The sequence below is a fragment of the Fusarium phalaenopsidis genome (assembly GCF_050370095.1).
Source record: "Fusarium phalaenopsidis strain FUZ10S chromosome Unknown contig_32304, whole genome shotgun sequence".
NCBI classification, from domain to species: domain Eukaryota; kingdom Fungi; phylum Ascomycota; class Sordariomycetes; order Hypocreales; family Nectriaceae; genus Fusarium; species Fusarium phalaenopsidis.
The window spans coordinates 4,151,287-4,172,743 of NW_028145404.1; the positions used below are offsets into that span (position 1 = coordinate 4,151,287).

The 21,457-nt window shown below is 54.1% G+C and overlaps 8 protein-coding genes across 8 annotated transcripts; 5 read left to right on the top strand and 3 right to left on the bottom strand.

The window, feature by feature from the left end:
* Positions 1–123: 123 nt before the first annotated feature.
* On the top strand, positions 124–1,168 carry LRP88_10551 (uncharacterized protein; the record flags this gene model as incomplete). Its single annotated transcript, XM_083247007.1, has 2 exons — positions 124–892; positions 948–1,168. The coding sequence occupies 2 exons, from the start codon at positions 124–126 to the stop codon at positions 1,166–1,168; spliced, it is 990 nt and encodes a 329-aa protein (XP_083098120.1).
* Positions 1,169–1,544: 376 nt separating this feature from the next.
* Positions 1,545–2,121, bottom strand: LRP88_10552 (mitochondrial 37S ribosomal protein uS17m; the record flags this gene model as incomplete). The annotated part of the gene is made up of 2 exons (XM_083247008.1): positions 1,545–1,916; positions 1,987–2,121. The coding sequence occupies 2 exons, from the start codon at positions 2,119–2,121 to the stop codon at positions 1,545–1,547; spliced, it is 507 nt and encodes a 168-aa protein (XP_083098121.1).
* An 855-nt stretch (positions 2,122–2,976) lies between these two features.
* Positions 2,977–3,787, top strand: LRP88_10553 (18S rRNA pseudouridine methyltransferase; the record flags this gene model as incomplete). The annotated part of the gene is made up of 2 exons (XM_083247009.1): positions 2,977–3,258; positions 3,311–3,787. 2 exons carry the CDS (start codon positions 2,977–2,979, stop codon positions 3,785–3,787), a joined length of 759 nt encoding a protein of 252 aa, XP_083098122.1.
* Positions 3,788–7,609: 3,822 nt separating this feature from the next.
* Positions 7,610–10,012, top strand: LRP88_10554 (uncharacterized protein; the record flags this gene model as incomplete). The annotated part of the gene is made up of 2 exons (XM_083247010.1): positions 7,610–9,538; positions 9,695–10,012. The coding sequence occupies 2 exons, from the start codon at positions 7,610–7,612 to the stop codon at positions 10,010–10,012; spliced, it is 2,247 nt and encodes a 748-aa protein (XP_083098123.1).
* A 1,227-nt stretch (positions 10,013–11,239) lies between these two features.
* LRP88_10555 (pyridoxal phosphate-dependent transferase) lies at positions 11,240–13,180 on the top strand (the record flags this gene model as incomplete). Its single annotated transcript, XM_083247011.1, has 3 exons — positions 11,240–11,287; positions 11,354–11,448; positions 11,518–13,180. The coding sequence occupies 3 exons, from the start codon at positions 11,240–11,242 to the stop codon at positions 13,178–13,180; spliced, it is 1,806 nt and encodes a 601-aa protein (XP_083098124.1).
* A 314-nt stretch (positions 13,181–13,494) lies between these two features.
* On the bottom strand, positions 13,495–15,315 carry LRP88_10556 (SPX domain-containing protein; the record flags this gene model as incomplete). The annotated part of the gene is made up of 4 exons (XM_083247012.1): positions 13,495–13,937; positions 13,991–14,890; positions 14,972–15,139; positions 15,273–15,315. The coding sequence occupies 4 exons, from the start codon at positions 15,313–15,315 to the stop codon at positions 13,495–13,497; spliced, it is 1,554 nt and encodes a 517-aa protein (XP_083098125.1).
* A 1,348-nt stretch (positions 15,316–16,663) lies between these two features.
* Positions 16,664–18,387, top strand: LRP88_10557 (uncharacterized protein; the record flags this gene model as incomplete). The annotated part of the gene is made up of 3 exons (XM_083247013.1): positions 16,664–16,773; positions 16,848–18,213; positions 18,265–18,387. The coding sequence occupies 3 exons, from the start codon at positions 16,664–16,666 to the stop codon at positions 18,385–18,387; spliced, it is 1,599 nt and encodes a 532-aa protein (XP_083098126.1).
* Positions 18,388–18,626: 239 nt separating this feature from the next.
* On the bottom strand, positions 18,627–20,141 carry LRP88_10558 (cysteine protease ATG4; the record flags this gene model as incomplete). The annotated part of the gene is made up of 5 exons (XM_083247014.1): positions 18,627–18,800; positions 19,083–19,293; positions 19,352–19,520; positions 19,574–19,594; positions 19,649–20,141. The coding sequence occupies 5 exons, from the start codon at positions 20,139–20,141 to the stop codon at positions 18,627–18,629; spliced, it is 1,068 nt and encodes a 355-aa protein (XP_083098127.1).
* Positions 20,142–21,457: the final 1,316 nt, after the last annotated feature.

The window sequence follows — 21,457 nt, forward strand, 5'->3', positions numbered from 1 at the left end:
GCGGATGACACGGGTCGATCCGTCTCAAGGTCAAGACGAGCAAAGGCAAAAGAAACAGCCACTGAGACAGATACCCAAGAAGGCTCCTCAGATGGGTCTCAATCTGGGAAAAGCTCCGACGAGATGACGGAGTGGAAAAAGAAGAAGGCAAAGATCTTGAAGAATCTGCCTCCTGGCGTTGATGAGGATGCAGCCAAACAAATCCTCAACGACATCGTTGTGCAGGGTGATGAAGTCCATTGGAGCGATGTGGCCGGTCTGGAGATAGCGAAAAATGCTCTTCGCGAGACAGTTGTTTACCCGTTCTTGAGACCAGATCTTTTCATGGGGCTTCGAGAACCGGCAAGGGGCATGTTGCTATTCGGGCCACCGGGAACTGGAAAGACGATGCTTGCCAGGGCTGTTGCAACTGAGTCCAAGTCGACATTTTTCTCGATTTCTGCTAGCAGTCTGACGAGCAAATATCTGGGAGAGTCTGAAAAGCTTGTACGAGCTCTCTTCGGGCTCGCTCGGACCTTGGCGCCCAGCATCATCTTCGTCGACGAGATTGACTCGCTCTTATCTCAGCGAACAGGATCCGGAGAGCATGAGGCCACTACGAGAATCAAGACCGAGTTTCTCATCCAGTGGAGCGACCTACAGCGAGCAGCTGCGGGTAGAGAGACCAGTGACAAAGAAAAGGAAAAGGGGGATGCCAACCGGGTTTTGGTGCTGGCTGCGACCAACCTGCCGTGGGCTATTGACGAAGCAGCTCGAAGACGATTTGTTAGACGCCAGTACATCCCCCTCCCCGAGCCAACAACTCGGGAGACGCAACTCCGAACGCTCTTGGGCGAACAAAAACACGACTTGTCGAATGAGGATATCCTCAAACTAGTAGACCTAACAGATGGTGAGTAGAAGTTTCTCGACACAGTTGGACGCTGGCTAACATCGGTGACTTTCAGGCTTCTCAGGCTCAGACATCACCGCACTAGCCAAGGACGCAGCTATGGGACCTCTACGATCTCTGGGAGAGGCCTTGTTGCACATGACGATGGATGAGATTCGGCCAATACAGCTGATTGATTTTGAGGCGAGTTTATCGACAATTCGCCCCAGCGTTAGTAAGGCTGGATTAAAAGAGTATGAAGATTGGGCAAGAGAATTTGGAGAACGGGGTGGCTGAACTGCTCTCCGGCCTTGTATACAACATGTATCTTAGATGTGTGGGTAGACCACGCTCGCATGGGAATGGTGCAGTCGTGGACAACGTTGGATTCCACGATGCGCACGTCACGGCCGAAGGATATGGGCGTTAGTGTTCTGATCAGGCTGAATGTCTACTATGTCATTTTATATGGTACACTTGTTTTAACAACGGCTCTCCGTCGCATGACCACTCCTCATCCAATGTCATTTATCGTACAGGGCGTGATTTTTCGCCCGCTACTCCCATCCTGACTCTGATCTCATACCCGCAGCCATGCCTGAGTTATATCTTTCTCTCATCAGGCTGAGTTCCGATATCCTGACGTGGCTCGCAACATCAACATTTCGGTCGTTTAGTCGACATCGCTCGCTGAAGTCTGGGGTTTGCGTTGTTGCTGGGCCTCCTCCCAAGCCTTACGCTTCACCTCCTTCTTCTCAAGTTCCAATCTCTTCTCCTCGTGTCGCTTATCCTCCTCAGCTTGTCTCCTGGCTGCCCTCCGCTCGTCCTTGGCGGCCTTCTTGGCTTCACGCTCTGCTATCCTTTCCTCCAAACTTGGCACGGGTGGGCGCTCCTCAATGGGGGTACCGTAGGGAGCAATAATGTGCTTGATAACGTGGCGCTTATGTTGGGAAGTCGGCCAGCCGGGGACAATGGCGACAACATCGCCGGTTCGGAGAGACGAGTTAGGGTCGTGGACGAGGTAGTGCTTGGGGTCGGCAAACCACTGAGGAAGATGGTCAGCAAAACATCACTCAGACACACAGGGGCTATGAATAGTAGGCAGGAAAGCTCACCTTGTTGACAATCTTGTTCCACTTCTGACCTCCAACTCGGACCTTGACAGTCTTTTCCATGAGACCAGCCGAAACGACGACGCCGTGAAGCTCGTGCGTCACGCGGCGCGCGGCCTTGGCGACTTGAGAAGACATGGCTTGAGGGACCCGTATATCGAGTAAATGTCGAGTCAATCCTTTCGAGGGCCAGAGGCGTAGCCAATCCCTCAATTGCTGGTCTCCAGAGCGAGATGTCGTTTTGATAGCTCGCACCAAGAATGGAAGGCTGTTCTAAAATTTGGCAGCCAATAAGCTTCGAGGCTGTGTGGATGATAGCGCTTATGTAACCCAAAATCGCAAAGCCGAGGGCGCAGATGTGATTGGACAAGGCTCTCACGAGACCTCAGCAGTTCACACGTGCTAGGAGCAAGGGAGCGAATTGTCCCAAGGATATTGCGGCCGCACACACAATTTTAACTCTGGCTCTTCTCAGCCAGACTTCCTGAACGATGTTTCCATAATTACAACAAATCGAGCATTCCAAGACTCTCAATTCGTTATTTCTCTCATCTTCTAAGCCCATAGTCAGACTTGTGGCACGTGCCCCCCACCATTCGGAGAGTAAACCGCCGACAGCCGGCGATCCGGAGGCTTGGAGAACGAACTCTAGGCTCAATTAGTGTGGGGTCCGGCTTCCTCTTAGCAGGTAAGATTTTGTCAAGGGTTCAACAAAATCGATTCATAGGTACTCTCCCGCCTCCTCCCTCGCTTCTTTCCTCTCTTCTGCATTTGCTCCGACTATATATTTGCTCTACCTCGCCACCTCGTCGTCTTGTCTCAGTCACTCCCACTAACACTTCTTGAGTCATCATCGGGCAAACCATTATCCATCTTACCTCCCAATTCACCTTCATACCTCTCAACCAACATGTCTTCTCCCGAGCGTCGAACTGGAGTGAAGCGGCCTAGTCAGTACTCAACACACCGCTGGGTTGAAAGCCCACTGCTAACATGTTCCCATCAGGAACGCAATCTCTTCCTCCACCTGCGCTCCCCCAACTGGTCGCAGAACAGAACACGCCTATCCCGCCTACCGACAAAGACTCCCAGCGTCTCATCGTCGTCCTGTCCAATGCCAGTCTGGAGACGTACAAGGCGTCGCACGGCGGCACCGGCCGCAATGGAATGCACCGCGAGGACAAGTACTCGTTGCTCAACAGCGACGAGCACATCGGTGTCATGCGCAAGATGAATCGGGATATCAGTGATGCCCGACCCGATATCACCCACCAGGTTTCAACTCTGGCTCCCTAAGTCGGCATTCAACATGCTGACCATTTCTTAGTGTTTGCTGACCCTACTCGACTCGCCCATCAACAAGGCTGGAAAGCTCCAGATCTACATCCACACCGCCAAGGGCGTGCTGATCGAGGTTTCGCCCTCAGTCCGTATCCCCCGAACCTTCAAGCGATTTGCTGGTCTCATGGTGCAGCTTCTTCACCGGCTGTCCATCCGCTCTACCAACTCCAACGAGAAGCTGCTGCGTGTGATCCAGAACCCAATCACCGATCACCTTCCCCCCAACTGCCGCAAGGTGACGCTGAGCTTCGACTCGGAACTTGTGCGAGTCCGTGAGTATGTCGAGAGCGTTGGCCCCAAGGAGAGCATTTGCGTGTTTGTGGGTGCCATGGCCAAGGGCGAGGACAACTTTGCCGACTCGCTCGTGGACGAGAAGATCTCCATCAGCAACTACTCTCTGTCCGCCAGTGTGGCCTGCAGCAAGTTCTGCCACGCGGCTGAGGATGTCTGGGACATCATGTAAGAGCGAGTTGCAAATGAGGCGGCCTGAGGGCCGGATGCTGCGATAGACGCCAAATGTCGGCTCGCCCTGCGGCGATACAACATCGTCGTTGGGGCGGGACGGCAGGGCGCTGACTTGGAATGCCTGGGGTGTTCGCTGTCGCTTGTTTTTGCAACCAAAACATGGGGCGTTCAACAACGGGTCCAAGACGTGAATGTCGTCTTGATGGGTCATTTCAACCTGGCCCATTCCTTCCTCTTGTCCTTTTTGCACTGTTTCTTTGCATGTCTGCCCTGTTTTTTCCTCCCCTTCTGCATGATGCTTGTTTTGTCTGGATGAAGATCTGAGCTGCTAGACCTGGGTACTTGCACGATCTAACCACACAGCATTTCAATGGACGAAGCACCTGGAAGTCTACATCGCCTATCTAGGCTTTCAGATACGGGGACGGGCTCACGTTGAGAGCTGGGGTTTTAGCGGATGGTGGTGGTTTAACACGTGAGGCGCGTTCATGATTCGGCTTGATTTACAGTCATGGCTGATGCGTACTCCGCGAGCCCGTGACGGAAGGGCAGACAAGATGCAAGACAGTTGAAGGGCAAAAGTCATCTGATGGAGGAGGCAATATACCATCTGAAGGTACTACTCAAGTAGTAATGAAGTGCACACTTCCATGTTACACAAACGCATATCATATTATGAACCAAAGTCGAGGTATGAGGCCAGCCAAGTGAAGTCCGCTCCAGCCGCGAATACGCGGCAGGCCTAAAACGGCTGGTGTAGCACCAAGACGCCCCGCACAATGGTCGCGTGGGCGCGCCGACCTTTGGGGTGAGAGTGTGGGAGGGGATGAAGTGATGGACGCATGAGACATGGATACAGGGCTTCGAGCTCAAGGGTTATGCCGTGATACTGACGATGCCGAGGTCTGGTCTGCCTTGTTTGTGGCCAAAAGAAGAAAGAAACATCGTAATACTCCTACCACGACAGGCTTGCTTAGGGCCTTGGGCTCTCTCGTCCAGTCTGTCGATGGTGGATCTTGGAATTCGACGCTTACTGGGTCTCGCGAGGTTCGCATATCCAACTCCTACGGGATGGCCATCGAATAAAATACCCCCACGCGAGCGTGAGGTGTGAAGGACAGAGAATCCGACCCTCATTCGATGAAGAGAAGAAGGGGCTAGTCAGTGAAGCGACCAGAGGAGGCTGGTGAGGCGGCCATGTCTGGTCTGGATTTATGATGTGGCCAGCAGGCCCAAAGACCCTAGACGCGTCGTGTCTGTTGCGCGAAGGCATTCCCTGAGGTGGCTCTCGTCCTCTTGTCGAGAAAGCTACTCTAATGGGCCAGGTCAAGCGCAGAGAGGCCTTATCCTATCCAATGTGAGGGTTGATAAGGTAGCCGAGGGCCCGGGGTTGGCCGGTGCAGGCCGGGGGTGGAGGCGCCGGTGGATGCCCGGTGGAGCGAGCCGGGCGGCCGTGAGTCCAGCCGTTGTGCTCGACGTGGTCACGCATCAACGACCGAGAGTCATTGGATCAGTTCGCACGAGCTATTCTCCGATGATCGTACATAGTACACCATCTTGTGCTGTCGAGTACGTACTGCGTGTAGCATATCATATCCCCCCAATGCATCAGGGCTGAACATTAGGTAGGGAGGTGGCTAGTGCTGGCTTGATCTGGCCGCGGGCATGCGGTCCTCCTCGTCATGATCGGGATGTGAGCAAAAGGAGGGGCAGAAAGAGGGGTATGAGGGGGAACGGTATCAGAGCCATGACTCTGGAGTAGTCTGGCTGCATGGTCACGAGAAGAGACAAGGCAGAGTTGTATCGCGGAGGCGGTTTTATCAGATGTGAGGGAATTCCAGGCCATGGCAGGTTGGAGGGTTTTGGAGCTCTGGGTCATCCGAATTCGTCTGTCCATCCGTCCATCCCATCGTCTGGTCCAATGCCTTTCGCCGCCCACCCAACCACCCTCTCATGGCACGATGCCCCCCTCTAGCTGCAGGTACCGAGTCGGGACAAGTCGCTCCTGGACGCTGTACATGAGATTTCATCTATTTTTGCAGTGTATTGTGATTGATACACAGTCCTCTGCTTCTCTGGCCTCGAAGAGAGCAATCAGGAAGCAACTCGAGGAACAAACAGGGAAGCAAATGCTTGCCAGGATACAAGACTTGAAGGGTTCAGGGGTGATCATGGGCGGGTGCTGCCGGATGGCGCGGGGCTAGCGAGCGGGCTGTTAACTCAAGGTACATACCCACCCACACTGAGCCCAAGGCCCTCAGGTACCAGTCAAGATTGCACAAGTGCACAATTCCAGAGGGTTTCGGTGCGTGATTGCAGTGCACAATGCCCTATTTCCTGGTTCTTGCTCGGGGCTAGCCACGCACTCGTCTCCAGGTACCTACCCTCCAGCGTGATGTGATGCGATGTGATGCAAGGCCCACGCTCACGCCAGGGGGGCTATACCGGCTACCTCTTTCTGGCCCCTCTATGGATGGATCCGGTAGAGCGCGAGAGGGTCAGATGTCAACGAGTCACAGAGCCACAGTCACAAGAGATACAGAATGGGGACGTTATGAGACGCGGCGGGAGGGCTGGCTGAGACACGCACACATTGGATCGCATCAGCTCCAGCTCCAACACCGTCTGGCCGCGGCAGTTACAGCGACCTAGCATTAGCTGGGTACATCAGCAGCAGCTCAGTGATCAGTGGGAGTGGCCAACAGCACGTAGTCCGCCATGGGTCCCGTCCTCACGACACCCTCTGTCTCTCGGTTCTTCTCTCACTCTTCCCCCAACCTTTCTCCCTCTACCGTCTCCCCCCGACTCTTCTCTCCTCTTCACAGAGTCTCTAGAGTCTCTAGCCTACAGCTCCCCTGAGCAATTGCTCCGTCAATTGCTCCTATCATCTCGCAGCGACAAACATTCAATCCTCGTCACTCACAAACTACCTAACGCAGAGACGAGCCCTCGCTCGGACTGGATACCCAGGCATATCCATCCTAACATCTGGACCTACCTACACTAGGGCATCTAACATACAATCGTCCGCAACCTGGCGCATACACCAGGCACATAAGGCCCTTTGCACTTCTCTCCTACATATACACCCGGGACGACAGGAATTTCTGGACAAACTCGGGGACTGGTCGATCGATACTGCGGACCCTCGTCTCCCTTTTCAGCGTCTTGCACCCTTGATCAATCCAATCTCAGTCAGGTTGGGTGTCAAAGGAGTCATAACAATTGCCCGACAGGCAAGCGAACGACGGACAGCTCAGCATTTGCCCAAGGCAAGCTCCGAATTACGGATCCATCCTTATTTTTGGTTCCCTTCACGGCCTACCGCGTCAGTTGCCAAGTCATTCACCTCGGGGCACCGATTGGGGACAGCTTGATTCTTGCATCTCGCCTCTCAATCCCTACCCTCTCATTCTCGACCGCCTTCTCTCGCCTACTCCGCCACTTCGCCCGGCCACTTTCTTCTCCTGACTCTCCGGTCTACTTAGCACCTCTTTGCCTCATTCTTATTACGGATATTTCCTTGTACTTTGCCAGTTTTCTAATCTGCCTTTTTTTCGACTCTCCGGCCCTCGGTTTCTTCTCTTTTGTTGTTTGTTACTCATCCTCCTTCAGCCCTGCCTTGACCGATATTCTGTCTCCCCACCAGGCCCCCCTCCCTGTTCAGCCAGTCAAGCAGGAGCAGTCCATCATTTTTTTTCTTCGACTTTCAAGCCTTTCAAGGTTCCATCAAATCCAATCCGGCCAAGGCACCCGAGCGGATACCTGAAAGCAGGCAACCGATCGAGTCCTGGCTGTTTTACGAACTCTATAAGAGATCATGACACTACCTTTTGTTGAGGTGTCGCACCTGGCATCGTCGTCGTCCTTCTACTCGGCCATCCTCGCAACCCTTGGTCTTCGCTTCTTGGCCGCCGACCGCGAACAGACTTCGTCGATTGGAACCATCACCTACGGAATCCCGGGCGGAAATGCCAAGTCTGGAAGCAAACAACGCAAAGCCCTAACCGACGGACGTGGTGACGAACAACAGGGCGGCCAGCCAGTGCTGCAGATCCGCGAGGTTACCCATCCTTTTGAGCCTGTCAAGCTCTCGACATTGGTCCTCGCCGCCCCGTCCCCGGCTGCAGTAGTCGAATTCCACGACGCTGCTCTCACAGCAGAACCGTGGCTGTACATAGAAAACAATGATGACCGAGCCTATCCCGGCGGTCACAGCCTGAAGCCTCGCTTGGGCCTCGACGGCGGTGAGACCCCAACGCGGGCAACTGTTCGCGACCTTGACGGCAACACCATCCAGGTCGTCTACATGCAACCCATGTCCCCTCGCGACCACTTTGGCCGTGTTCTCGAATGGACTTACAACGGATCCACACATTACTCTCATTCGCAAAGCACCTATACTCATTCGAAAAGTACCTATACTCGAACTCGCTCCAAGTCCCATTCCCATGCCATCACGGAGGCCCGTTCTTCCTCGTCTTCTATCTCTAACAACCAATCGCCCTTTCAGCCTCGCCAGTCACCCTCCAAACACGGCCCCAACACTGTTACCGCTGCCGAGATGACTCAACGAGCTGCTGACCGTGACGAGACGGACCCTGTGTCGGTTTCCCCTCGTCAGAGCTCCAACAACAACGGCCTTAGCACCACTACTGTTGTCGGTGCCCTCCTGGGCGTCGCTGCGGGTGCAGCCCTTACTTACGGCTTTGTGAGCAACGCGGCCAAGGAACGAGAACGCAAACCCCGACAGGATTTCGAGCCTCCCAATCTGCCACGCCGTTCTACCTTTCCCGAAAAGGCACCATCGGTTCACAAAATGCACCAGGAAGAACGCCGAATGGTATACGGTGATTATCCTCCAAGGACGTCTCTTCGTGGCGGCGAGTACCCTCAAAAGGCCCTCCCATCCCGGGCAGCCAGCGCCTACGAGGGCATGCCATACCCAGACGGATACCCTTTCCGGCAACCCACGTATAAAGAGGAATATGCACCCCGAAAGATGTCTCATCCGGATGATTATCCACCAAGGAGGCTTGGTTACATCGAAGACGAGAGCAGCGAGGAGTCTGAAGACGAGCGGCCCCCTCCCGTGCAGTATCTGACAGAATACCCTCATGAAGAAAACCCTTGGGCCGAGCCTTCTCGCGCCAGGAGCAGGAGCAGAGCCCGAAGTGTCGCTAAAAGTACCGCCAAGAGCACCGCCAGGAGTATCGCCGCCAAGAGCACTGCCAGGAGCGTTGCTCACTCTCGGGCCCGGTCCCCAAGCCGGGCTCCAGATGAGGAGGAATACGAGACGCGCAGCCGGCACCCATCGAGGCGTCCCTCAGTTGAGGAGGTTGACGAGGTTTATGAGAGTCGCACTCGTCGTTCATCCAGAGCTCCCCATGACGATGGATTTGATAGACGGAGTCGACGTGCATCACGGCCTCCCCCCGACGATGGTTTTGAGACACGGACTCGTCGGTCCTCGAGACCCCCTGTGACAGAAAAGGCACGGAGCGTCCGCAGCCGTAGCGAAGCGCCTACCAGCCGCAAGTCGGTCGTGCTGGCTGATGATCACCGCAGCCATGCGGGGTCTCGTCACAGCGGCGTGCCCAAGTCGTCGCACTCACGCTCCCGTCGAGCAACATATGACGACGAGCGCAGCTATGTCTCTGCCCGATCACGTCCATCCTCACGAGCGCCTCGACGAGGTCATCGACCCGAGGTTGAGACGGAGATTCCCGAGGCACCCGAAGTGCCAGAGGCGCCTGAAGTGCCACGACCTTTCGACCGGCCCATGCCGCGAGCTCCCGACTACACGACCACTAGAGCTCCCGACCCTTACCAAGTACCACGAGGTCGTATTATTCATGAACATTCACGGTATCCTCTCGCTGATGAGGCACCACGAGCTCACAAGGTTTACGAAGTTCCTGAAGTTCCTGAGGTCCCTGAGGTCCCCGAGATCCCTGAGATTCCTGAGATCCCAGATATCATGCCGAGGAGTCGGACTGCCAGCAAATACGGTGTGCCCCGAATGGCCACGGGGCGCGAATACCCTAACACGGGCTACTCAAGCAAGGCCCAGAGCTACATGTCCGCCAAGGACATTGCTCTCCCCATGAGCGGCGTGGGCAGCAGCCATGCAGCATGGGAAGATGACGTTGTCAGCGTTGCTCCGAGTGACAGCATCAGCTGCATCGGAAGCAAGATGAGCCGACGCCGCAAAGTACGATAAATGGAAGATTGACGATGACGAGCATTAGACATGAGAAATGGTTAGACGACAGACATTATGAGTTTGAAAGATGGATAGAGTGTGAACCATGACTGACATGGGACGAGCTTGGTTCAACAGCACGAGATGAGTCGAGACTGATAACATTTTGGTTATGATGCCGGCATGAGAATTGTAATGGCTTTCGCAACGAAGGAGGCTTGGATTCCATCTCTAACGCAATTTTTTTTTCTTGAGTTTTCTGGGGGGCGTTTGGGAACTTCATCATCTACGGCGTCATGGCATCCATTGCAGCATTCCATTTGTTGGTTAGATGAAGGGAGGATATGTGGTTGGCCATTCTGTCGTTTCTAGACCAGGATGATTTGAACGAGGAGCTGCAGCTTTGAGAAGACTGGATACAACAAAGACGCACGCACACGCTCAAGAGAGAGAGAGAGAGAGATCTATCAGATCAGCAGATAACTTACATATCAGAGACACCACGCTCAGCAGCAGCATCAGCAGCATGATGATATACAGAAGAGGCACGCAGAGTGCCAGTCCGGCGGCCTATTGCCGTGTCAGCAACCGTCCCGCTTTCAAGTTTCGCATGCCTGTCTTGTCCCGCATCGTCTGCAAGATGCAACCCACTCCGTGACACTCGACACTGCCCTGATCCAACATCGCTGGTGTTGGATGTGGGGGTCAATGTGGACGGCGTCGCATAGTACATGCTAATTAGTCGATAGCATCTCATAAGTCCACGTACCCAAGGAGATCCCACCCCTCCTCCACAAATTGGTCATCGATGAAGCGGATTTTTCCCACGGTTAAATCCCTCGATGAATGGGGAGAGCATCAGGGAGCAGAGAGGCAAAAGAGACGAGCAGGGCCAGAATTACTAAACCAAGGCACCTCCGCTTCTCTACAAGAGCGCTTGTCCCGCCTCGAAGCTAAAGTGGATGACTCGCCCACAAACAAGCCTTTTGCCGTAGCCTCTTCTGTCACTACCACCTACCTTGATACTACTGCAAGACTCACACACTCCGATTCTCGGCCACTTTTTTCACATCCCTACCACAACGGCGCCGCCTCAAATCGTGAGAAGCAAAAAAAAAGTCGATTCGCCGCATTCAACTCACACTCTGTCCCAACGTACAGTGTAACACTTTCTAAAGCACAAGTCTCGAGTGGGGTTTGTCGATATTTCAGATCTTGGACGACTTTGTGTAAAAATTCTTCGCCATGCCTGTGATTGAACTCGGCGAGTCTATTCCTCCCGACACGGCGCATGTGAGTTCAGCAAGACGTGCTCAACGTGCGTATTTCATTATAGATGGGCTGACTTGATACGTGTAGGCCGTCAGCGTCTCTCTACCTACTTGGAAGGCTAACGTCGGATACGAAGAAGGTGAAGAATGGGTTGTTGGCCGCATGACAACAGGCTACCCTCGGTGAGCCAATCTCCCGACTCACCCCCAAGTCGACCTGTGGCCATTGACTTACATCATTGTTCGGTATAGCTTCTTCGTCCATAGGGGTATTCAAGCCTTTGCAAAGGACATCGTCGCTCGCCATGGCCGACCTGGTCAGCAGGCCATGCTCTTCCCTACGCCTAAAGTGGCGAAGCGCTGTCTCGAGTTCATCCGTCAACGTGCCTCTCCTGAGATTGCGCGTCAGGTTGACACCATTGACTTTACCCTGGATAGATCCAAGGAGCTTTCTCCTCAGCTGAAGAAGCTGTCTTCCACCATCTCAGCCGTCCTCTACCCTCAGGAGGCGTTTCCCATTGCCAAGCAGTACTGGCAGCACACTGGTGATGGCACATCTAGCAGACGTGCCGAGTTCTGTCACAGGCTTTTCCAGGATGAACTCTTGATCCCAGTTGCGGCTGCGCAGACTCCTCCTGAGACTGCTAGCAGGCCTTTCCGCGGCCCCAAGCGCTATCAGCGCCCAGGCTCTGTCGACGGTGTCGTGTCGCATATCCCCAAGCCACCCTCTCCTCCGGCTCCCGTCGAGTCCCTAGAGAGCTCACGCTTCCTTGAGGAGCGCTTCGGCAGGAACCTCGAACTCTCCATGGTCGAGCGCGCCAAGTCGGCCATCCGTAGGCGCATCGCCGGTGCCATGGCGCACGACGTTGACCTCCACAACGGTCCCCTGCCTGCCATGACGGACAACACCCGCGGCATCAAGACCCTCGAGGAGGCTGATGTCTATCTGTACCCCGCCGGCATGAACGCCATCTTTAACGCCCATCGCGCCCTGCTCAAGGCGAGAGAGCCGGCCAAGAGCATCAACTTTGGCTTCCCCTACGTCGACACCCTCAAGATCTTGGAAAAGTTCGGCCCCGGCTGTCTCTTTTACGGACACGCTTCTACTGCAGACCTGAACGACCTTGAGAGCAGGTTGAAGAACGGAGAGCGCTTCCTCGGCCTCTTCTGTGAGTTCCCCGGAAACCCCCTCCTTACATGTCCGGACCTTGCGCGAATCCGGAAGCTCGCCGACGAGTACGACTTTGCCGTGGTGATCGACGAGACGATAGGCACGTTTGCAAACATCAACGTCTTGCCCGTCGCCGATATCGTCGTCAGCAGTCTTACAAAGATCTTCTCTGGAGACTCCAACGTCATGGGTGGAAGTGCCATCCTCAACCCAGAGAGCAAGCACTATCACGCCCTCAAGACGGCCATGGAGCAGGACTACGAGGACACATACTGGCCCGAGGACGTCATCTTCATGGAGAGGAACAGCCGAGACTTTGAATCGCGCGTAGAGCGCACCAATGCCAATTCAGAAGCTATCTGCGAGGTGCTGCGAACGCATCCCGTCGTAAAGAGCATCTATTACCCCAAGTATAACGACTCGAAGCCTCACTACGAGGCCGTCCGCCTTCCCAACGGGGGTTACGGCGGTTTGCTCTCCATCGTATTTCACCACAAGGCCCAGGCCCAGGCCTTCTTTGACGCCCTGCCCCTGGCCAAGGGACCCAGCTTGGGAACCAACTTTACGCTGTGCTCGCCGTACGCGCTGCTCGCTCATTACCAAGAGCTAGATTGGGCTGCGCAGTTTGGTGTTGATCCCGATCTTGTCCGCGTTAGTGTTGGTCTAGAGGAGACGGCAGAACTTGAGAATATTTTCCTGGGTGCCCTGAAAGCGGCCGAGGCTGTCCCAGTGTCGAGCTCATGATGGAACGAGACCGTTGTAGATGATAGTTCTGCTCTCTTCCCATGACGCCTCCTGTCTATATTATCCAAATTACCCAATGATAGATTGTCATACAATCTAAGTTGTCTATGCCGGGATCTAGGTTCATGTCAGTCCGATGTTGGCAGCTGGGAGATTGGGATAAAAAGCAAAGAGATCAATGACTTACGTATATTTATTGTGCTACCGTGATTAGTTTGACACTCGTCAATCGAATTAATTCCAACCGCTAAACGCTATCATGAAAGGTGACAATCATAGTGTCATGGGGTGAGTCGTGCCGGACCCCTGGCACCTCACATTATGGTGCATTCCTGGTGAACGTAACCAGGTCCGTAGTCCTCAATTCCACGCTCAATCTCGTTGGCTCGCTGCTTCTCTTTGACTTCCTTGGCGAAGTACTTCTTCATGTACTTTTGAAGCTCAAAGTCAAGGTGGTCAGCGGAGGCCTTCAGAACAACATCGGCTCTGCACAGTGGGCAGTGCCTCTCCTTTCGACGCTGGATCTTGATGATGCAGCGGATGCAAAAAACGTGTTGGCAATCAAGGCGGATGGGCATGTATGCTACCGAAAAGCACACGGGGCAGAGGTAGTCGTTCAACTGAGGGACCACAGAGACGAGCTCTTGAGACATCTTTGCGCAGACATCCTTGGAAATGCTGCCTGCCAGAAGCTTGTCGGAGTGTACTACAGTAGGGAACTTCCTCGATACGCCCAGAGCCGTACGTTTATCAAACTCTGAAACAAGGTCAGTATTGTGTATGGTATTAGAGGGAGAGGGCCCAACTCACTCTTGAGAATCTTGGCCACAGCGGTCTTGTTGAGCTCCTGGAATTGCAAATTCTTGAGGAGAGAAGCGTTCAGGTTGATGAAACGTGTATAGGCCGCTTGACTCTCTGCGAGTTTGAAACCTTTGGCAATCCCCTCCTTTTCAACTTGATTCTGGAACCACTGCAGCTGCTTCAGGGCCACCTGGCTGGTTCGGGAACCGTGATCCTGCTCGTGGGTGGCGAAGAAGATCTCTGCATCCAGGTAGAGCTCGAAGATTTGACGCCATCGTGCGAGGTCAGTCTTGGAGAACCGTTTGGGCTTTGCGACTTGCTCAACTTCCTTGCCGAGGGCGACGATCTCGGAGGTCATATTCTTCTCTTCCTCGGCTTGCAGCGCGTCGAGATTCGTTACATCGCTCTGCAGCATATCAAAAAACTCGGCATCGAAAACAAGAGGAACTTCAATGATTTCGTAGGTTCCATCATCCTTCTCGGTCGGGGGAGTGGTTGAGTCCGATGCCGGAGCTTGGGCCTGTGCGTCGCTCGAGGTTCCGGTCGTAGGTTCAGCAGAGGATTCCGAAGCGTTCTTGGTGGTAGGCTTCTCATCGGCAGGTTTGTCGGCGGGGGAAATGGCAAGTCTCTCAGCTGTGTCGTCGGCGAGCTTATCGACAGTCTTTGCAACAGACGGAGGGCTGGCCTCAACCAGGGTATCAGAATTTTCGGACTTGGGTAGGCTCGTCACGGACTCAGTGTCGGATTTCGTCTCTGATTCAGCGGGTGGCCGAGCGCCCTTGGGGAGATTTGCGGCGATCTTGTTGAGGAACTCCCGCGAGTTGGGTGCTAGCGAGGCATCGACTGGCACGCCATCTTGAAGATGGAGCTGGACGGTGAGCTTGGGGCGGAGATGAGAGTCAGAGCCACCTATGCGCAATCAGTTTCCGATGCACAACCGTTGCACCTGCTGGAGGCACGAAATGCATGAGGTTGCGGGAATAGGCCTACCGTTGAGCTTATACTTCAGGGCCACGGGAGATGTTGTGTCGGGCTTGAGAAGTTCGCGCAATGTCTCTGGATCAAGGCCCAGTTCGTGCAGTTCTCGCGCGACCTTTTTGAGACATTTCTTGAGCTGGCTGTAGGGGATGGCATTGTCGACCCAATGAGGTGGAAAATCTGCATCAGATCAGTCAGTTTGGAGCTGTCGCACAAGTGGGTGAATATCGCTTGAGTTGTGCGCTGGAAAAGCAGAGACAAAGAGCTGAGAACTAGCTACTGTCAAAGAGCTAAGCCAGATAGTGAAACATACCCTGAGTCCGCAGGATCTCCTTAAAGTCGTGAGCAAACTTCATCGTGTTGACGCTGCTGGTAGGGTCAAAATGTTAGGGTGCTTGCATGAGGAGCACGCGACCAGTTGCGATATTGGGGAGTTGGTGGCAAAAAGAACAAGAATAGAAGAAGGAGACGTGACGCTAGAAGCAAGACTTAAAGAACAGTGAAAGGCAAAAGGCAAAAGTGATATATCACTCAGAAGGGGGGCACGTAAAAGAAAAAGAAGAGGAACAGTGACGAAAATGCGCCGTGTGAATGGGTTTGTTGCAAGAGTGGTCTCGTGGATGGAAAATATCGATGTCGACGAGGGTACTTGGCTGGATTCAGACATGCCCAGACAAAGGTTGGTACCGATTTTAGCGAATGACCTCTTTCTCGCGGTGGGAACGGCGAGGAACGGGTAGGGATTAATGGGAGGCTAGCAGCCTGAGTGGGCTCTCGGCAATCTCGTGCCGGCGACGGTAGAGGCGTCGACCAGGACATGAATCAAATGGTTCGACCGTTCGAGAAGGTTGCCGACCATTTTCGTTGACCGAGGCCAAAGGCGGCGCCGAGACCCAGGTCATTCGATGGGGTCTTTGGGCTGCTTGCCTTGGTTCGAGACCTGGTGATTGGCTCGACACGGCTCTAGGATACCTCCCGTCCATGGTTCATCAGCCAAATGAGGTCAAGGAGGAAGAGGAGAGGACCGAGTTCATCAAAATGATGATGCCAGAGACAGAGGAGATTATCAGCGAGAGCTCTGGATAGTCCGTGCTCTCTCTAGCTCGTCGATCGACCTTGCAGCCCCTTCAGTTCCTCTCAACCTCGTGTGCGCAATGCGTCCCTTAATTGGCAGGGACCATGTAACGCTAGAGCTTTGATGGGTACTCGACCACCGAGCATCTTGCATGGAACACAAGAAAACGACAATGCGCAAATATGCATGTGTAGATATCTGTTGTGAATCCTCCGCATTGTGTTAGTCCAGTCTTCTGTGGCGTGGATGCTTCGTGTGGGAATGCCTGCAACCGTGGTTAGTCATATCCGATGAGTCGATATGAGTAACTAAAAGCAGGCCTGAATCATCCGGCAAAAGTCCACTCAGTCCAACGAATAAGCTTACTGATCTGTCAGTTAATTAACATGTCCTTCTAGAAACATGTGTCGCCAAGCAAGGGCGGAGTTGGATCCTGCGGGGAACAACCGCAACCTGCACAACAATTTCTTCAATAAAAATCTCCAGATTCTGCCCCGCGATGCCCCTCCTTCGTCACACAGCTTGAGAGACCTCTACTAAGGAATAAACTACCGCCAGACCCCATTAGATTCACATCTGACTTCTTAGGAAAATTCGCATACACTCGCCTATACTTTACATAAGGAGCCATGGGGGCACAGCAGTCCTCGGAGCACTCTGACGCTTCAGGCGCCGCTCCTGTTGCAAAGACATGTTACTACGATCTGCTTGGCGTTGAACGTTCAGCAACCGACGATGAGTACTTCTTCCCATCTAGTCTCCTAGTTTTCTTGTGGGCTGGCGAGACTGGTCTTGACTAACATATTTCTCCAGGATCAAGCGAGCTTACCGTCGAAAGGCTCTCGAGCTTCACCCCGATCGCAACTTCAACGACGTCGAGGAGGCCACCCGTCGCTTCGCCGAGGTGCAGTCCGCATATGAGATCCTATCCGACCCCCAGGAGAGGGCATGGTACGACTCGCACCGCGATGCCATTCTGAGCGGTCAGGATGGCGACGGCGCAGATGGCAATCCAGCAACGTTCCGCAATGTGCGACTTACCTCAGCCGAGGAGATTATGAGCTTGATCCGCAAGTTCAATGCCGCTGTACCCTTTGACGACGAACCCACAGGATTCTATGGAATCTGCAGGGAGACTTTTGAACACCTGGCTCTTGAGGAGGAGGCGGCGGCCGAAAACGAAGACGTCGACATCCGAGAATACCCAACATTTGGCTCTTCTGATGACGACTACGAGGCAGTCGTGAAGCCCTTCTACAATGCTTGGTCTGGCTTCTCCACTGCCAAATCCTTCTCTTGGAAGGACAAGTACCGCCTATCCGACGCCCCCGACCGCCGTGTTCGCCGCCTGATGGAAAAGGAAAACAAGAAGATGCGCGATGACGCCATTCGCGAGTTCAACGACGCTGTAAACTTTCTCGTGAGCTTCGTGCGGAAGCGTGATCCTCGGTATCTGTCCAATTCGCAATCCCATGCCGAACGCCAGGCTTCCCTACGGAACGCCGCCGCCGCACAAGCCGCGCGGTCGCGTGCTGCAAATCAAGAGCGCATGGCTGAGTACGAAGTCCCCGAGTGGGCTAAGTCTCGGTCGTCCGACAACGGTGTCGCAGAGGGGAGTTTCTCTGAGTCTGAAGAGGAGGAGATCGTGGAGATTCTTGAGTGCGTCGTGTGCAATAAGTCGTTCAAGAGCGAGAAACAGATGGAGGCGCATGAAAGGAGCAAGAAACACATTAAGGCTGTCCAACAGCTCAAGCGACAAATGAAGCGCGAAGGCGTCGAATTGCAACTTGAGGAGGTTGATGCCACGCCTGCGCCGGAGGCTGCCGAAGAGGGCAAGCATGATCCCATTCCGGAAGAAAAGGTGAACGAGGACTCGGATAATTCAGAGACATTAACCGGGAAGAGGTCAACCCCCTCCAAAGGCAAACACCAAGATCCGAGCCCAGCGGAGTCTGCCAATGTGTCTGATGATGGCGACTATGCGCCCCGAGATGTGGTCGAAGAGAGGCTTACGTCCTCCAAGGCAACCCAGGAGGCAGTGAATGACCCTGATGAAGAGCTATCTGCTGCTGCCAAGGACCTTTCCGTTGATGAGCCCTTGCAAGGCAAGAAGATAGGAAAGGCCAAGGCCAAACGCGCCAAAAAAGCTGCGGCTGCCCAAGCCCAGCAGGATGAAGGGGTATGAACATCACCCCGGTCTAGATTGACACTGGCTAACATCTTGTCACAGCAAAAATGCGGAGTCTGCGGGGAGACCTTCTCTTCCAGGACGAAGCTCTTCGCACACATTCGCGATGAAGGCCATGCCTCGTTGAAACCAGCAACCGGAGGCGGCCAAAGGAAAAAACGCTGAACGTCTTGGCAACAAATACACTCAGATGTGTTCTCACGTCTACGGCTAAGCGCGACCAGAACGATGACTGCGTCTCGATGGACTACTGCCGTGCACAAAACAGAAACCGGGACCCGGGAATGGTATAAGTTGGTTCGCTTGAATTCGTATTCATCTATCCCTAGTATAACTCCCAGCCCGGCCGCCTATTCAATGGCAAAGCAGCAAACACAACCAAGACGCCAACCAACCCAACCAAACTAGGCCTCATGAATGGTGTCCGCATCTTCATCATCACTCAGCGTCTCCACCTCATCAATCGCACCCTCCCGACCCTCACTGGAGCCTCCAAGGAGCGCGCTTCGATCCGCTACGTGGATAATGGACTTGCCCTGGACGTGCTTGACACATCGCTTCCAATTCTGCCAGTCATCCTCGCTTCGGATCAAAAATCCTATCAACATGCTCGGATCCATCTCGCGAACATGGATACGACGTAGTCGGGAAGTGTGACAAGATGCGATCTCCTCGTCGGTGTAGTCGCCTGGGTTCTCGTGGTAGGGGAGTGCGGGTCTGGTATGGTGGGGGTCAAGGTAGAACAAGAACGAACCTTGTGCCCCAACAAAGTAGTGTGATGAGGATGGGCGGCCGCTAGATACGGGTTATCGGCAAGTTCATATCATGGGGATTCATGAGGCTTACCCTGCAATTCCTACAGACTGGGGCATTTGAAGGGATGCAATGAGAGCTTCCCAGTAGACAGGCGTTATCTTGTCGATTCCCAGACGAGTTCCAACAAGAATGAGTGTGGGATGAAACGCTTCCCCCTCTGGCTTCGCAATCTTCATAAACTCGTCCTCGTAAACGTCGGGGCCGTCACCTGTTGAGTATACTCGAAGTGAGGATTCGTGCGAGTTCGCAAGCGCTCTGGTGGAACGTTAGTTGGTGAACAGCGAGAGAGCTTCGGTTTGTTCTATGGACTTACTGGATGCACCGGGCAGTTGCTGACGGGCCGAACCACTCGCCTGGGTACTTGCCACACGCACTGGCACCGTGACGGACGAAGCTATGTAGGGAGTAGGGGGCGTTGGGGTGGTCGGCAAATAATTTGATGATTTCACGTTCTTCGTGTGGTGATTGTCCTCGGCGCCAGTCTGATGATAAGTGAGCTGGGTGTTGGCACTGTACGGCTAACATGTCTCCTTACCTCTGCCCAGACGAATCATGCCTATGGTATTTGCAAGCAGGCTCTGACCTGATCGAATCATGCAACCCCATCCACTGTCGGAAGAGAAAGGGCTCTGGTCGCCCAGCTGGCTCTTCAACCTCATCGATAGCGAGAGGGAGGAAGTGGCTTGTGGGTTGGTTGATCGAGGGATGGGCTCGAATTCGGACCTATACGTCATCCAGATCCTCGACTCGAAATCGGCCATGAATTGTGGCGGCCAGCCGTTGTCTTTTGTCGGATCATCATATGCTAGCGATGATGAGAAGCTGCTCGATATCGATTCCGGTGGGGTTTCGGGTGCGTTGACTGGTGGGACGGGCGGTCGACTGGTGTCTTGAGCCTCTGCGTCTGGCTTGGGCGCTGGGGGGGGTGTCTGGGGGCTGCGGTTGTCGTTCTTGGTGCTTTTGCTGTCACTGAGCTTGTATGAGTGTCCGAGGCACCACACGGGCTGGTCGTGGGCGACATCGTTGGTCGGCTCGGGATCCCAGAACATCTGCACTATACGCCGATAGCGCCCGAGGTCGACGTTGGCCATGGCGGCTTCCATGGCGGCTGTAACCTGTGCGACTGTGTCAAGCTGGCATCTGCAGGTGTAGGTGTCGATACTGGAGTGGGCTGGAATCCGATCGGGAGCCTAGTATGAAGAGTGTTGTGTAATGAAGGGAGACGATGGCGACTTGAGATGGATAACGAAGCTGCTGGCGAAGGCAGCAAATGGGTCTTGAGTCTGGCTGTGTGGGGAGTCAGCTGGGGCCGGCGGCGGCGGGGGAAGCGGCGACTTGTGACTCCTCAAGGCCGCCTGAGGTGGTTCCGGATGAGGTGGAGCCCCACAGGCAACAGGTGCAAAGGAATCTTGTGCACGGACCATCTAACGCGATGTGAGAAATCGAGAGCGATGGGGATAATAATGGTCGATCTGGGGCATGGCTGATGTCGATATGCCTTTTTTTTGTGTTCTTCGTATTTGTTTCGCTACTTGACGCGAGATTTGACACGTGTTTGCTGCCCTTTGTCCGTGTTTCTGATTATGTCGGCATTTACAAAGGTCATATTGAAGCTCATGCAAGTGATGTTAGAGAGTTCAAGTGATTTCATCGTCAAAATTAGCAAGTAATACGAAAACACCCCGCGGGCTGATTAAGACGGAGAAAATTACAGGGAAGCTCTTAAAACAGTCAAATAACTTATCCATCAAGTATGAAAGGCGATCGAAATTCCAACTACCTAAGAATCAGGCGCACAAACCCGAGCTGGAGGCTCCCAACAATTACCCTACACCTGAGCGATGCACGCACTCATCGAAGTGACGTACCATAGCTGCAGTCTCCACCTGCTGATCCCCGCTTGGTCGCAAGCACCGGCCCCACCAAGCACCCCTGCTGCACCACAACGTTTCCATGACTCTCATCGCCTGGGACAACTCCACAGTCATTTGAAAAAGCCAATCAAAGAGCGTCACAGGCTGAGATACCCACCGCGGGGTGACTCTTTTTGTTGCCAACAACATAGCTTTTTGCTAGCATCCACTGCGTGAGACTTTTTACACAAACGCTCCGTGCTGGAGGCTCATACATCTACGGCCAAACCGCCACCCGCTCCATCGACTGCGAGGAGCCTTCACAATGCCGGCGATCGATCCATAGTTCGCAATGCCGAGAAACAAGAAGGGAGCTTCTACGCCTCGTGGTGCAAAGGGTGCTCGAGGCGGACGAGGAGGTCGCGGAGGTCGAGGAGCATCTCGCGGACGCGGCAACCATTCTCCTGCGCCTGCCCGAGCGAACTTCATCAGAGAAGAGACCACCGGTAACCAGCCCAATACACTGCCGGGCAGACACCCCGGGCCCGAGGAATGTGTCACGGCCA